Raw genomic sequence first — 12,526 nt, 5'->3', positions numbered from 1 at the left:
ACCCTCCATAGCATATCCGCCTCCGAACCCCCTAGTTTAATATTGAAATTTTGACGGGAGAACTACGAAGGAAGTCGATCACGAAAATGGATAGCGAATTGAAGGAATACAAACTCCAGGTAGGATATCCCGTCCGTGCCTTTTACGATGAGAAGCTAACAAGCCCTCTTCTACCAGCTCGAGTCAGTTGAAGCTGCCCTAAAGGGCTCACCCGACAACCAAGAACTTCTCGATCTCAGGAAAGAACTCGAAGAGTTAATATCACTCACAGAAACCATCGCCGAAGAACAAGCGCCGGCCCCTGCTGCTGCGCCGGCCCCACAGTCCACATCCACCAACCGAAAGCGCCCTGCCGAATCTGCCGCAGAGGCTACTAGCAATGGAGTCACTCCAACAGTAACGTACAATGTTGGCGATCAAGTTCAAGCTCGTTGGATTTCGGGAGATGGCGCACTGTATCCAGCGAGAATAACAACTGTCACAGGCTCTAGCAAGAATCCAGTTTACATCGTTTCGTTTACGGGATACGACAATACCAATGAAACCTTGACCGCGAAAGATATCCGACCAAATACCAACAAGAAGCCAAGGGTCAGCCCACCGACCGAGGTGGTTCCAACAAATACGGCCGTTATCTCCCAGGCTCCGACATTGAACCCCGGTGCATTGGAGGCAGGGAAGAAAGAGAAGGACGGAGAAGTACTGGGGAAGAAAGCCGCTCGAAAAGTCCGCGCTATGAAGGAGCTCAACGAGAGTAAGAGCAAATGGCAGGCATTCGCCGCGAAAGGCGTCAAATCGAACAAGGCTGGAAAGGCGAAAAAGATTGGCGAAGGCAGCATGTTCCGAACACCGGATGGTATTCACGGACGAGGTAAGCATCTATTCAGTTCATTGACTATTCCCCAATTCTATTTTTTTATTTAGACCACCAGCTGACACGTTCCCCTCCTCAAAGTCGGATTTACTGGATCTGGCCAGCCCATGAGAAAGGATGTTGCTAGGGAGAGGCATATCTACCAGAGGGCGGATAATGATGATTAAGTCTAGGTCCCCTTGTGGATCTATTATTATCACCCTTGACGTATTTTTTACCAGAAGAGCAAAGAGGATATTCTAACTTGGTTGGAAGGCAGAGGCGACGTCTCTTCCTCATCTGACGTATCAGAAACCCTTATTCACGGTTGTTATTATTGGGGCGTGAACTTTTCTTTGGAAATTCGTGGTTTCGCTATGCCGAAATTCGGGGAATTTCAATTCCATGAGTATCCTCAAGACATCTTTTTATCCTTTCCGTCTTTTGACTGGATATCACTAACGACATATCGGGCATGCAAATATATTCTTTTTCAGACACGGGCATAAGTTATAGGGGGTAACGAGCCGAACGAAGTACCACCGTACCTGGATTGTTCTCGTTTTCTCTCTCGGAGCTCTCTGGCGTTTTTACTGTTTTCATATAATTTGCACCTCGATAACTTCGTAAATTTTTTCTAACCCTTTTCCGTCTTTTTTTTTGTACTATAACTGATGAACGAAAACAACGCTAATTTTGAATTATGTGGCTGATATTATTCTGCTACCCCCATATCAAGCATTGATCAGACTCTCCCTACCTTGTGCATTCTAACAAGTGTTCTTGTTTTGATGCTAAGCCAGAACTCACCTAATACGCATAAAAACGAGGAGAATACATTGGGGAACGTCGTGCCGCGATTGAAGGATATATGAAAAATTAATAATTAAGGGAAATAAATTAATATACATCGTCCGAACTGTGAATTCTCCCTAAATGTGTTCGTGGTTTGCAAATTTGACTCGAATGTTGAGTAGTCGGCTGGTGTTACTTTACCCTCAGGCTTCTTTTCAGCTTGGTCCCCCACAACGGATTTTGCGGGGTTTACGGCTCCTAATTCCCATAATGCAATCTTTTCCTACATGTGAGATCCGCAAATACGCCGAGGTTGCTGCGGCTATAAGAGCTCGAGTGCCGGTGATGTTGGTGTGGGCGAGCGATATCAAGAGCTGCGGTCGAGGCGATATGAAAGGTTTAAACGTTTATGACTAAGAATCTAAACCCGAGCAAGCATCAAAAGTCTCCTAACTATTTAGAAACCGGGGGTATATGTGCATGTGGGGAACGATAACGTTAACAGGGAAAGGATTCGGATTCAAATTTGCATCATGATCCAATATCACTTAGAAAAATATGAATCTTGATTGATCTATAGAAATTTATGTATTTAACCTCTGATAGATAAACCGCATCTACGGATACATGACAAAACGCCTATCAAATCCGCTTACGACCCACCTTGGAGATGACAAGACTTTCTATATCGTGTCATGCTCAAAAATTTTCACCCGAAGCCAGGCGTTAACGTGTTGTAGACTGTTGCATATTTCGGAGCAGAGATTTACGCATCCTCGAGCTGACAGCATAAACTATCTGCAAAGTCGAGCCCCCATTACTTAATCAATCGGGACTCATCCGCACATCCCCATCTTTCACGACCTCCCCGTGATCCACCAGTATGGTGTCGACAGAGCCCAGACGGGAGCGATCCACATCTCGTCCTTCTGGAAGGCCTTCAGAGCCAAAACAGCAGGTTTCGGTTGCGTTTGTTCCTGGGCAAACGAACCACAAGCGGGTATCTAGTCCTTCCGATTCCCTCTGCCGGTCTAGATGACGTAGACCACTCGATTCCACAACCAGCCGCGGAAGAGGTCATCGAGCTGCAGCATTCCTACTCGACCCGAGTCAGCAGCCCGGGCTAGACATGCATGTTCCCCATTTTTAGCTTCAGCCACCTAGCCCTGAACCGGAGTGGAACGACAGGGAACCCTGGTTCGGCGCAACATTGGATTTAACGCCCGAAAGCCGAAGCGGATGTCGAGTTGAATTTGTCAGCAAAAAATTCAATGCTCCCCTCTGCGACTCATTTTGAAATAGCCCTTCTCTTGCCTTCCATGCTGCTCCATTGGCTAGCCCCCAGTGTTTCGAGTTACTTTAGCCAGAGCGTAACTAGTGGGACTTTTGAAGTCTCTCTCTGGCTGTGGAGGTCAATCAGGAACCTTTCGAGTGAAAGAGAGGAGGGAGCAAGCTGGCCTTTATTTGAATCCGGTCGCTCTAGACCTTAACACCGACCTCGTGATCACTAATCGGTTCTGCCGAAGCTCTGCCGGCCGGACGTGGGAGCTCAGGCCGATTCAGGTTGGGCTCAGGTGTGATAGGTTAGGCAGACCATGTCTTTGCAGCTGCGGGCTACCCCACCCTGCGACAGTTGAAGCACCCAAGTACCATGCATGATCTGATGGGCCTCGAATCACTTCGCAATTCAAATATAAAAAAATACGAATTGACCTGCGAATAAACGGCCCGCTTGCACGAATCAAAGCGAGGCTATGACTCTTATATGTGGCTTTTTCTTGACAATTAGGATGCTTCAATCTTGCCCTAATCCGGCCTAAAATCTTATCGAGAATTGGATTTCATCTTGCGTCGCCCAAACCCGAAGTTAGTTTTCATTTTCACAAGCTCGATGCAATTGATGAAGATAATTCGCGGAGTGTCCGCGATACGTTATGTTACGTCGTGGTCAAGCCATCCGGGGAGAATTTGATATTGCTGGATCGTATAGGATCGTAATGTCAGCGAATCACCCTTATTCGTTTCTTATAGTACCCGGCGTACATACTCAAATGCCCCCCGCTCCGCCTTCTCTTCCTCGAAATTCTATATAAGAAGCATTACATAATCCCCATTCTTGAAGATTGTCCGTCTGCCATACTGCCTCAATCCGCAGGCTCGCTTAACCAGCAGATCCGGTGGTAGTTCTAGCTCACATGAATTCCAACGCTCACGCATTTTATACTGAAATTGGAACGAACAAACCGGCGCCTATCGGACTCACGGATTCCTTTCCCCAGTTCGTCTCGAACTAGCCACGACATGTCATTGCTTAGAAGCCTTTGAACAACCAGAAGGCGACAAAGAAGGTTTGCGTTTGCCCGTAAATTTATAGCGGGCTCACATTCCTTGCCTTGCCTTGTCTCACCGACTGCAGACGGTACAAGCCTCTATTGCATAGACTCGACAGAAGCTGTGCATGCACACCCTTTTTTGCTTTTAGCTACCTCCCCTCGACCCTTGTCCCTCGAGCCCTCCCAAATGCTCTAGTTAAATAAAAAATCCAATCCTCCGCTCTCTAGAACCTAACTCTCCTGTGAATTTATTCCCTTCCTTTTCCCCCTCTACCTCAAGATATATCCCCTACAACTTTGGGGCTCTTTGCCCGACTTCCTAGAGTCGTTTACGTCATCTATCTTCAATTCAAAAGCGGTGAGAAAGATAGCTCCTACGAACACTAGCTATAAGCCTTCCCGGGAACCGGATATAAAGCATAAACTTGTCTCCGAATAACTCCGGATTGCTGTTTGCCGTCATTCTGCTGTCACTCTCCGTCAGGCCGGAGTCCCCTCACCCAACCCTCATATTTTCCAACCCCCAAAAGACCAATTTCCAAGGCAATATTCACCTTTCCCCTTCCCTTTCAACTTTTCGGGTTCGTGGCTTCACGGGACTCAGCTACCTACTTTTATCCTTCTATAACGTTATTTCTTCAGTTGACTTGTCCTGGTTTCTGTCTAAACCGCCACTAACGTTTTGCTCAATCCCGCAGATATTTTGATTACCCCCCAGTAGACTTTCCTGACATCCCCCCACTTCCCTTCCCTTGACCCTGTATTTTTACCATATATTCTTTGCCATCCGCAATTGCTAGCGGCCACATTTCCTCTACATAATTTCAAAGATACCCATTTCTATCATTCCGTCAAAATGTCTACCAAATCACCCGAACTCTTCCTTTCGCCTGACCAGCGAGCCCTGCTACTGGCCGCTTTAAACTCGAATGCCCCCCTCAACTCGCAACCTCGATCGAGTTCCGCTAGCCTCAAGGACTCCCAGAACACCGATACCCTTACAAGTCCTCAAAACGGAGAAGCTTCTTTCGATACAAGCTTGTTTACGGACGCAGACGCATTGGGAGATGCAGACTATAGTTTCGACCTTGCCGATTACCAACTCGGAGATTTCGGATTGGAGTCCGGAACGAATAATAGTTCCTCGAATGGGAACGGAAATGAACATGAGAAACGGAAGTTGAGCTTGGATGATGAAGATGAGGATGAGATTGATCCGCACGAAGCGGAGCCGAAGAGAAGAGGTGGGTGCTTCCACTTCTAGCTCAGTGTCGGCGAATACTGACTTTTGTGAATAGAAGGAGACGATAAACAAGCGAAGAAGCCGGGCCGTAAGCCAATTACCAACGAACCCACATCTGTAAGTTATTTCTAGGCTTCCCTGGAGTATATAAGATTTGTATTTAATTTCGGATCCTAACGATCTCGATAGAAGCGAAAGGCCCAAAACCGAGCCGCGCAACGCGCATTCCGCGAGCGCAAGGAGAAGCATTTGAAAGATCTAGAGCAGAAGGTCCAGGAATTGGAAAAGGTCTCAGAAAGCACAAATCAAGAGAACAGGGCTCTAAAGGAGCAAGTCGAAAAACTGCAGACGGAACTCAAGGAATACCGCAAAAGATTTAGCATGGGAGGCGGCCATAGCAGGTCTCCATCCAATTCGATATCGCATGGTCTAAGCTCTTTCGACAGTGCCGTTGGATCATCGGGTGGTTTCAACTTCGACTTCCCTCTCTTCGGTAACTTTGCCGCACCCGGGCAGAATGTGATCGGTGGAAAGAACGCCTTAAACGGTTCCCCAAATCGGGGGAGTAATGTCTCGCCCACAAACTACAGGGTTGGCCCAAACGGAGTCCTCGAGATTGATCGTAGCACTCGGAACAGCCTAGGAGGATCCACGAGCCCACAGAACTCCAACAATAACAGCCCGGCACTCAGGTCGAATCCCAACAGCTTTTCTAATGGCGTTCAGCAGAGCCCACTCCAGGTGCATCGGGTCTCAATCGATGAGCCAAGATTTAGCCGATCGAATGATATCTTGAGCGGTCTTTTCAGCCCAACCCTCATCCAGGCTGTAAACAATGACACAAACGCCGACTACCTGACCAAAGGAACAGGTTTCTCCAGCTCGCAAAGCACACCGCACATGAACAGCCTTTTCAGTTTCTCCGATTCCCCATCTGCCTCATCCGTTTCCCAGCACTCCGCAAAGAACGGACAGAACAATTCCTCATCCTGCGGGACCACTCCAGAAGCAATAGACGTCGCATCCCCACCTTCTCAAAACAAAACCGACACCGCTCCGCGGCTAAACTCGATATCCGAGGAAGGTGAGCAAAGAGTCCCGCCGAATCGTCAGCACCGCGGGTCCTCCGTTGGCGATGCCGTATCCTTCTGCGACATGCTTGGGCAAGCCTGTGGAACTCCTAATAATCCTCTCCCCGCGGCAGGACTCGTACATAATGCGTCATCATCAGACGAAACACAAAAGCATCTCCTTGCCGATAATTCTTTTTCCTGGTTGGCTGCTCAGAATGGGAATGCGTTTGACACATCGTTGTTCAACGATTATCGAGATCCCACGGCGTTTTCGGCTGGGGAGACTGCCTTCAACGCCGCTGGTATGAGTTATTTTGACGATGCTTTCCCATCGGCCTTCGATCTCACGCTCCCGCCGACTCCGCCAGTAACTAATGGGGACAAAACCAAGCCGAGTGTTCCGGGTCTTATCGAAGACGATGACGATGAGGAGGAAGTCGTTCCGGCGGACGAACCTAATTCGTTTCTGAAATGTAATCAGATATGGTAAGCAACCCGCCCCTCTCAACCCCTTTCGAACACTACCCCTTATTTAAATAAACAAGAAATCTAACTTGATTATGTTTTCTCTTGTAGGGACAAGGTTCAATCGCATCCAAAGTTCGCCAGCGGCGAGATTGACATGGACAATCTCTGCAGCGAACTCCGAGCCAAGGCCAAGTGCTCCGAGAAAGGAGTCGTGGTCGACAAGAAGGACGTCGATAAGATCTTGAACAAGCCGATTCCATCGATGTGGGGACTGTGAGAACTTAACGGATTCGAATTGAAAGTACCACAAAAGCAACCAAAGTATATTTTTTCGGCATTTACAGGAGATAACGAGACGTTTTGAGTTTCTTAAAGAACTGGGTAATAGTTTTTTATCTTTAAGTTTGTACAAAGGCTTTTTTTTTTTTTTTTTTGCTCTTTCTTCGATTCTTCGGATCTTTTGATATCATGGATATGGTGTTTATTTTTTTACTATTTTTTGGACAGCTCCTTTCAACAAAAATGGAGGAAATTTTTTGGAGGTCTTGTTTGCTTCCGCCCACCTCGGAAGCACACACTTGGATATTACTTACCGGTTTCAACATCATTGGAATCTTCATTTTAGTTTTTTTTTTGCGTTTTGGATACAAAGGGTTTTGGCGTTAACCTCGTTCTTTGATTTTTGTATCTGTCTCTCTATTCGGATCTTTGCTTTAATAACGAGACTGGCGACATCGCGCGAGTGTATTCAAGTCCTTTCTTCTCCTTCTTTTTGTATTTCGAATTCTGATCGATACTAGCAGAGCATACTAGGGATCGGTTAGCTATGGGAGAACTCTAGAAGCCCTCGAGGGAAAAAAACCTAAGTGTAAGAAAGTTTAAGAAACGCCAGTAGATATATCTCCAATCCATCTCATCTATAACATGTACTATATTGTGGGAATCCCCTCTAGTTTTATCTTATAATTCACCATCGCATTTAACAATTGCGAGCATTTATATACGTCACCGCTGCATGCAGAATCCCATGGGTTCGTACATGATACATGATACATGTACATTACATCTCTGCTATAGGTACGTAATGCCCAATGCAGCCTGCCGCCTGGGCCTGGAAAACCCGACAAGACATGTCATGACCGATATCGCGATTTTGATAAGGCGCCATCCCAGGGTCCCTGCATTACCCACCCGACTAGCGAGAAACTAAGCTAACTACCCAGTTTTACTAACCCATGAGAAAACTGTAATTTGCCAATGACGGAGCGGAAGCATAGCTCGTGTGTAACTCCGCGTCGAACCCCGAGGTTCCGTGCTTACCACATTGCGTGATTTTTATATTGGCGTTGATAATGGTTTTTTTTTTTTTTGCGGTTCCGTTACTTGTCCGATTTGTCGATCTATGAGGTACTTTGGAGTTAAGGTATGTAGTTATATAAGCAACCGGCCTTCCTGCCAATGCTTATCTGTTTCTTCTAGTTTCTTAATTAATTCTAACGACTTTAGCTTTCCCAGAAGAATACTTGTCGAAGATCCAGCGTGTGGTGGTGTTTTGTTACATCAACGCAAATTCTCTCATCTCGATTTTCTCGAATACCAATATCGACATCCGAAACCTTCAAAGGATCTTACCACTCCCTTCAATACTCTCGCTTCCCCAACGGCGTCCGTCTAAGAAAAGTTCAATCAGCCTTCAAAATGTCGCTTCCGGAAACTTACGACTGTTAGTTTTCCCACATATAATCCAATCATATCTTACCCCCGCCCCCACCATAACCCCTCCGTAGGTACATTATACTAACCCATATAACCCACTAGCTCCCGTTTCCCTCGCCATCATCGGCGGAACCGGCATCTCCCGCCTCGACGGCTTCAAATCCGTCGCCTCTTTAAAAATCACAACCCCCTGGGGCTCTCCGTCCTCCCCGGTAATAATCCTCGAAACCCCGTCCGGCGCACCCGTAGCCTTCATCTCCCGCCACGGTCTCCACCACGAATATACCCCTTCCGAAGTGCCCTCCCGCGCAAACATAGCTGCGCTAAGAAGTATCGGAGTCCGTACTATTATTGCTTTTTCGGCAGTAGGTAGTTTGAGAGAAGAAATCCTTCCGAGGGATTTCGTCATCCCCACGCAGATTATCGATCGTACGAAAGGGATCAGGCCCGCTACTTTCTTTGATGGTGGGGTTGTGGCGCATGTGGGATTTTCGGATCCGTTTGATGAGCGGGTTGGAAGGATCATTAAGGCTTCGGAGGGGGCGTTGGAAGGTGGGGCGAAGATTCACGAGGGGAAGACGTTGGTTTGCATGGGTATGTTTTTGGAAATTTACTCTTTTTTTATAATTTTTTTAAATTATAATTGGGGGGTCGGGGGGGCTAACGTGATGGGGTAATAGAGGGACCACAGTTCTCGACAAGAGCTGAATCGAAGTTGTATCGCTCGTGGGGAGGCGACATCATCAACATGTCCGTTCTACCGGAATCAAAACTTGCCAGGGAAGCTGAAATCCACTATGCGATGATCTGCATGGCTACGGATTACGATTGCTTTAGAGACGACGCTCCACCCGTAAGTCCCCATCCCCCCATCCGGAGAAGCAGTTGAGGTAAGAAGCTAATGGGGTAATTTTTATTCAGGTCAATGTTCCGGAAGTCTTGGCCCACATGGCAGCCAATGCTGTCAACGCTCAGCATTTGATCGCTGCCTTGCTGATAGAATTGGTCAAGGAGGAACATGAGGATCTATTGTCGGGCCAAGGACTCAAGGAGTCTTCGAAATGGGCTATTTGCACCAAGCCGGAGGGGATCAGCAAGGAGGCAAAGGAAAGGTTGGGGTTCTTGTTCCCGGAGTGGGATCTTTGAATGAAAAGGCTGGGTTGAAGTGGTAATGTACAACTGTAATATTTTAGGCGGATTTTTGGTTAGAGCTAGAGTTAGAAAGATAGGGCAAGAGCTAGAGGCACAAGCACAGTGTGGGATAGACTCCTGGGATCACGGATAAAACGGTTACTTGGATGTTTAAAAAAAACGCCAGTTCTTCATTCGACCCGGGCCCTCTTAGCACTTGATCGGGCCCACTATGCTATACGTAAACTAGTGTGAGGTTGTGGTATGGGCTCTGGGAGCCAAGCGGCAGCCTAGCTCTACGCAGGAAGTATGCAGAGAATAGTATGAATTGGACGGTAGAAACTGGTTGTATTGTACATAATATAAACGACAGGGTAACATATATAAATAAGATAAAAAGAACTGAATGCCTAATTGCCAGACTCCTTACTTGTTGACAAAAGAGACCTCTAAAAGGATTTATAGAAACCAGAACGCCAAGAAGTGTTGAGATCAAAAATGCAACAGATCACGTGTAACCATACTCTAACCTGTGCTTCCACCTCCCACTCGCTGAACCATCTATATCCACCACACTAGTTCCCCCCCCTAATCTTTTTCCCCGTCACTGGAGGGGGCCCCGGGAGGAGCGGCCATGAAACCCGGGAGAAGGCGTGGGAGTGTGGGCAGGACCTTCCGGATTACTGGAGGGATGTGGAACATCCCGAAAGATGGTTTTATCAAGCGCCACCCCTTCTTCTCTATAGGCATATGTTAGCGATTAGATCTATCATGGGTAGTCAGTGTGAATATTTACCCGTGGGGGTGGCGTCAAGAGCTTTGTTCTCCTCCGACGTCCATGGCGCGTTATCGTCGTGGATGCCGGAGGAGCGGCCCGAGGTTCGGTCACTCGCGGCCCCTTGGGGTTGGTGGATGCGTCGGGTCCTACCCGGGGTGTGATCCACGACGACCCGATCCGCGGGCGGTGGAGTGCTAGGCCCCCCGACACTAGCAGACTCCGATGCCGATGATTGGTATCGTCGACCTTGCTCAAGGGTCGACCTTTGGCGCTTCGAAACGATAATAGCGGGGGGGTCCAGCCTCCGCTTTCGACTTGGGCGTTCTGGTAGAGCGAAAACCAGCTCCTTGGGCCGGGCCCTAGCCTCGGCGGCCCTAGCCTGCCTATCGCTTTCCCCCCGCCTCCTCACGATATACTTGTTTTTAATATCGTTCGCGTGGCCCTTGCAGGTTTCTAAAAAGTGCTTTTGCCTCTGCAAAAGCGATCTGTACCTCACACTCTGAAACCATATCATTTCGGAGATACGGTGGAGTTCGTTAGCTGCCTCAATCGCTCCGTCAACATTATTGAGCTGGCTTTCAAATATATCAGCTTCGTAGGCCATTTGTTCATCCGGGAACAAGGCTTGGATGGCCGGGTGGTTCTCGTCAAAGTTGGTTGCGTCCTCAGGAAATGGGTCGCCACGGAGAATTTTTGGGACGATAGTTTGGCCATTGGGGTCATCGCTTCCCATTGAGACCCCATTATAGATGCCGATATCGTTAAAGCCCTTGACGGTGTCCATCATGATATAGTCAGCCGCCATAATTCGCCTTTCAATCGATCTGCGGTCCTTTTCGGTGTTGTAATAGATGATGGTGAGTTCTTGTTCCATGGTACTCATTCTGGTTTGGAGTTTCTGTAAGTATTCATCCAGACTCATCTCTCGAAGAACTTTTTCATCTTTCTCTGAATCGTCGTCGTAATGATCGTGGTATTTCCCAATAACCTGTCTTTGCTTTTTCTTCTGCTGCTGTTTCTTCACGCCATTCTGTTTGGTTCCGAGTCCAGGACGTTCACGTTGTCCTTTGAAGGGTTTTCCCGATTTCTTAAAACGTTCTCCAGATATCTCTTCTGCTTCTGCCTGTACTTCTTCTTCTTCTTCTTCTTCTGGGTCGTAGTCTGCATCTTCCATTTGGATATCAACCCGAACTTCGCCGCCGCCTAATAAATCCCCTTCGTCTCGCTTATCATCTCCCTCGACCGTAGCTTCTAGCTCCTTCTTCCCTTTATATTTCACGGAAGCGGTTGTTTTCGGCGGCTGAGAAGCCTTTCTGGTTTTGCGTGAATTTCGCTTTTGGAGGATCTGTTCCGGCTCTGGGAATGCTAGTTCTAAAAGAGGTCGATGTTAGAACGGTAGGGCCAAGTTACGGGCTTTTTGTTTGTTGCGATAAGTCACTTACCACTTGGATTTGGATTGCTCCGTGTGCTTCGCGTGCTTTTGGTTGTAGTAGCTTTGTTCTCGGGTTGATCATTCGAAGGCCCTTGCACGGATTTCTTGCTCTGTGTTTTAGATTTCGAATTAGCAGAGACCTCGGCGGTGGCTTTCCGGGATCGTTTTCTGGATGGTTTGTCGCCAGGTTTTGCTGCTGGTTGCTGGATGGGTTTGTCGTGGTCGTCAAGCATCACAACCGGACTGCCCTTTGTTCGGGTGGACACCATTGTGAAAGAGGGCTTTTAGGACGAACCGATTGTTCTCGAGAAGCGATAATGAGAAGAGTGATAGAATGGTGATAGAATGGTGATGGTGATAAAGAATTGTTGGTGCAATGAGTTTTGCGGATGGTTCTTGGGGTGGGAATTTTAATAATGAGGGGATGGAGGAGTTAATAGAATAGTAATAAAATAGTAATAATGATAGAGAATTATCAGTGTAATAAGTTTTGCGGATAATTTTTAAAGTGGAAATGTTGGTGATAAGGGGATAGAGGGCTTGATAGAATAATAATAGAGCAGTGACAATAATAGAGAATTAATTATCAGGGCAATAAGTTTTATAGATGGTTCTTGGGGTGGGAATGTTGGTGATGAGGGGATGGAGGGGTTGATGTTTGGGAGAGGGATGTTGTGGTTTGTGGTTGTTGATAAAAGATTTTA

At 47.3% G+C, this 12,526-nt stretch overlaps 4 protein-coding genes across 5 annotated transcripts; 3 read left to right on the top strand and 1 right to left on the bottom strand.

Annotated features, from left to right (window-relative positions):
- Positions 1–86: 86 nt before the first annotated feature.
- DFL_002810 (uncharacterized protein) lies at positions 87–1,041 on the top strand (the record flags this gene model as incomplete). Its single annotated transcript, XM_067631653.1, has 3 exons — positions 87–119; positions 178–871; positions 956–1,041. The coding sequence occupies 3 exons, from the start codon at positions 87–89 to the stop codon at positions 1,039–1,041; spliced, it is 813 nt and encodes a 270-aa protein (XP_067494177.1).
- A 3,796-nt stretch (positions 1,042–4,837) lies between these two features.
- DFL_002809 (uncharacterized protein) lies at positions 4,838–7,042 on the top strand (the record flags this gene model as incomplete). Its single annotated transcript, XM_067631651.1, has 4 exons — positions 4,838–5,225; positions 5,280–5,341; positions 5,414–6,783; positions 6,874–7,042. 4 exons carry the CDS (start codon positions 4,838–4,840, stop codon positions 7,040–7,042), a joined length of 1,989 nt encoding a protein of 662 aa, XP_067494176.1.
- Positions 7,043–8,167: 1,125 nt separating this feature from the next.
- Positions 8,168–9,627, top strand: DFL_002808 (uncharacterized protein; the record flags this gene model as incomplete). Of its 2 annotated transcripts, none has more annotated exons than XM_067631649.1 (5): positions 8,168–8,188; positions 8,281–8,488; positions 8,584–9,075; positions 9,162–9,334; positions 9,403–9,627. In XM_067631649.1, 5 exons carry the CDS (start codon positions 8,168–8,170, stop codon positions 9,625–9,627), a joined length of 1,119 nt encoding a protein of 372 aa, XP_067494174.1. The 2 variants fall into 2 exon arrangements, with proteins under 2 accessions (XP_067494174.1, XP_067494175.1); XM_067631650.1 differs by having other exon boundaries at positions 8,272–8,488.
- A 573-nt stretch (positions 9,628–10,200) lies between these two features.
- Positions 10,201–12,091, bottom strand: DFL_002807 (uncharacterized protein; the record flags this gene model as incomplete). The annotated part of the gene is made up of 3 exons (XM_067631648.1): positions 10,201–10,352; positions 10,409–11,761; positions 11,833–12,091. 3 exons carry the CDS (start codon positions 12,089–12,091, stop codon positions 10,201–10,203), a joined length of 1,764 nt encoding a protein of 587 aa, XP_067494173.1.
- Between the last annotated feature and the right edge of the window lie 435 nt (positions 12,092–12,526).

The sequence above is a fragment of the Arthrobotrys flagrans genome (genome assembly GCF_004000055.1).
Source record: "Arthrobotrys flagrans strain CBS H-5679 chromosome Unknown unitig_3, whole genome shotgun sequence".
In the NCBI taxonomy this organism is placed as follows: Eukaryota; Fungi; Ascomycota; class Orbiliomycetes; order Orbiliales; family Orbiliaceae; genus Arthrobotrys; species Arthrobotrys flagrans.
The sequence above is the reverse complement of the archived record's forward strand: the minus strand, read 5'-3'. Positions and strand labels throughout refer to the sequence as shown.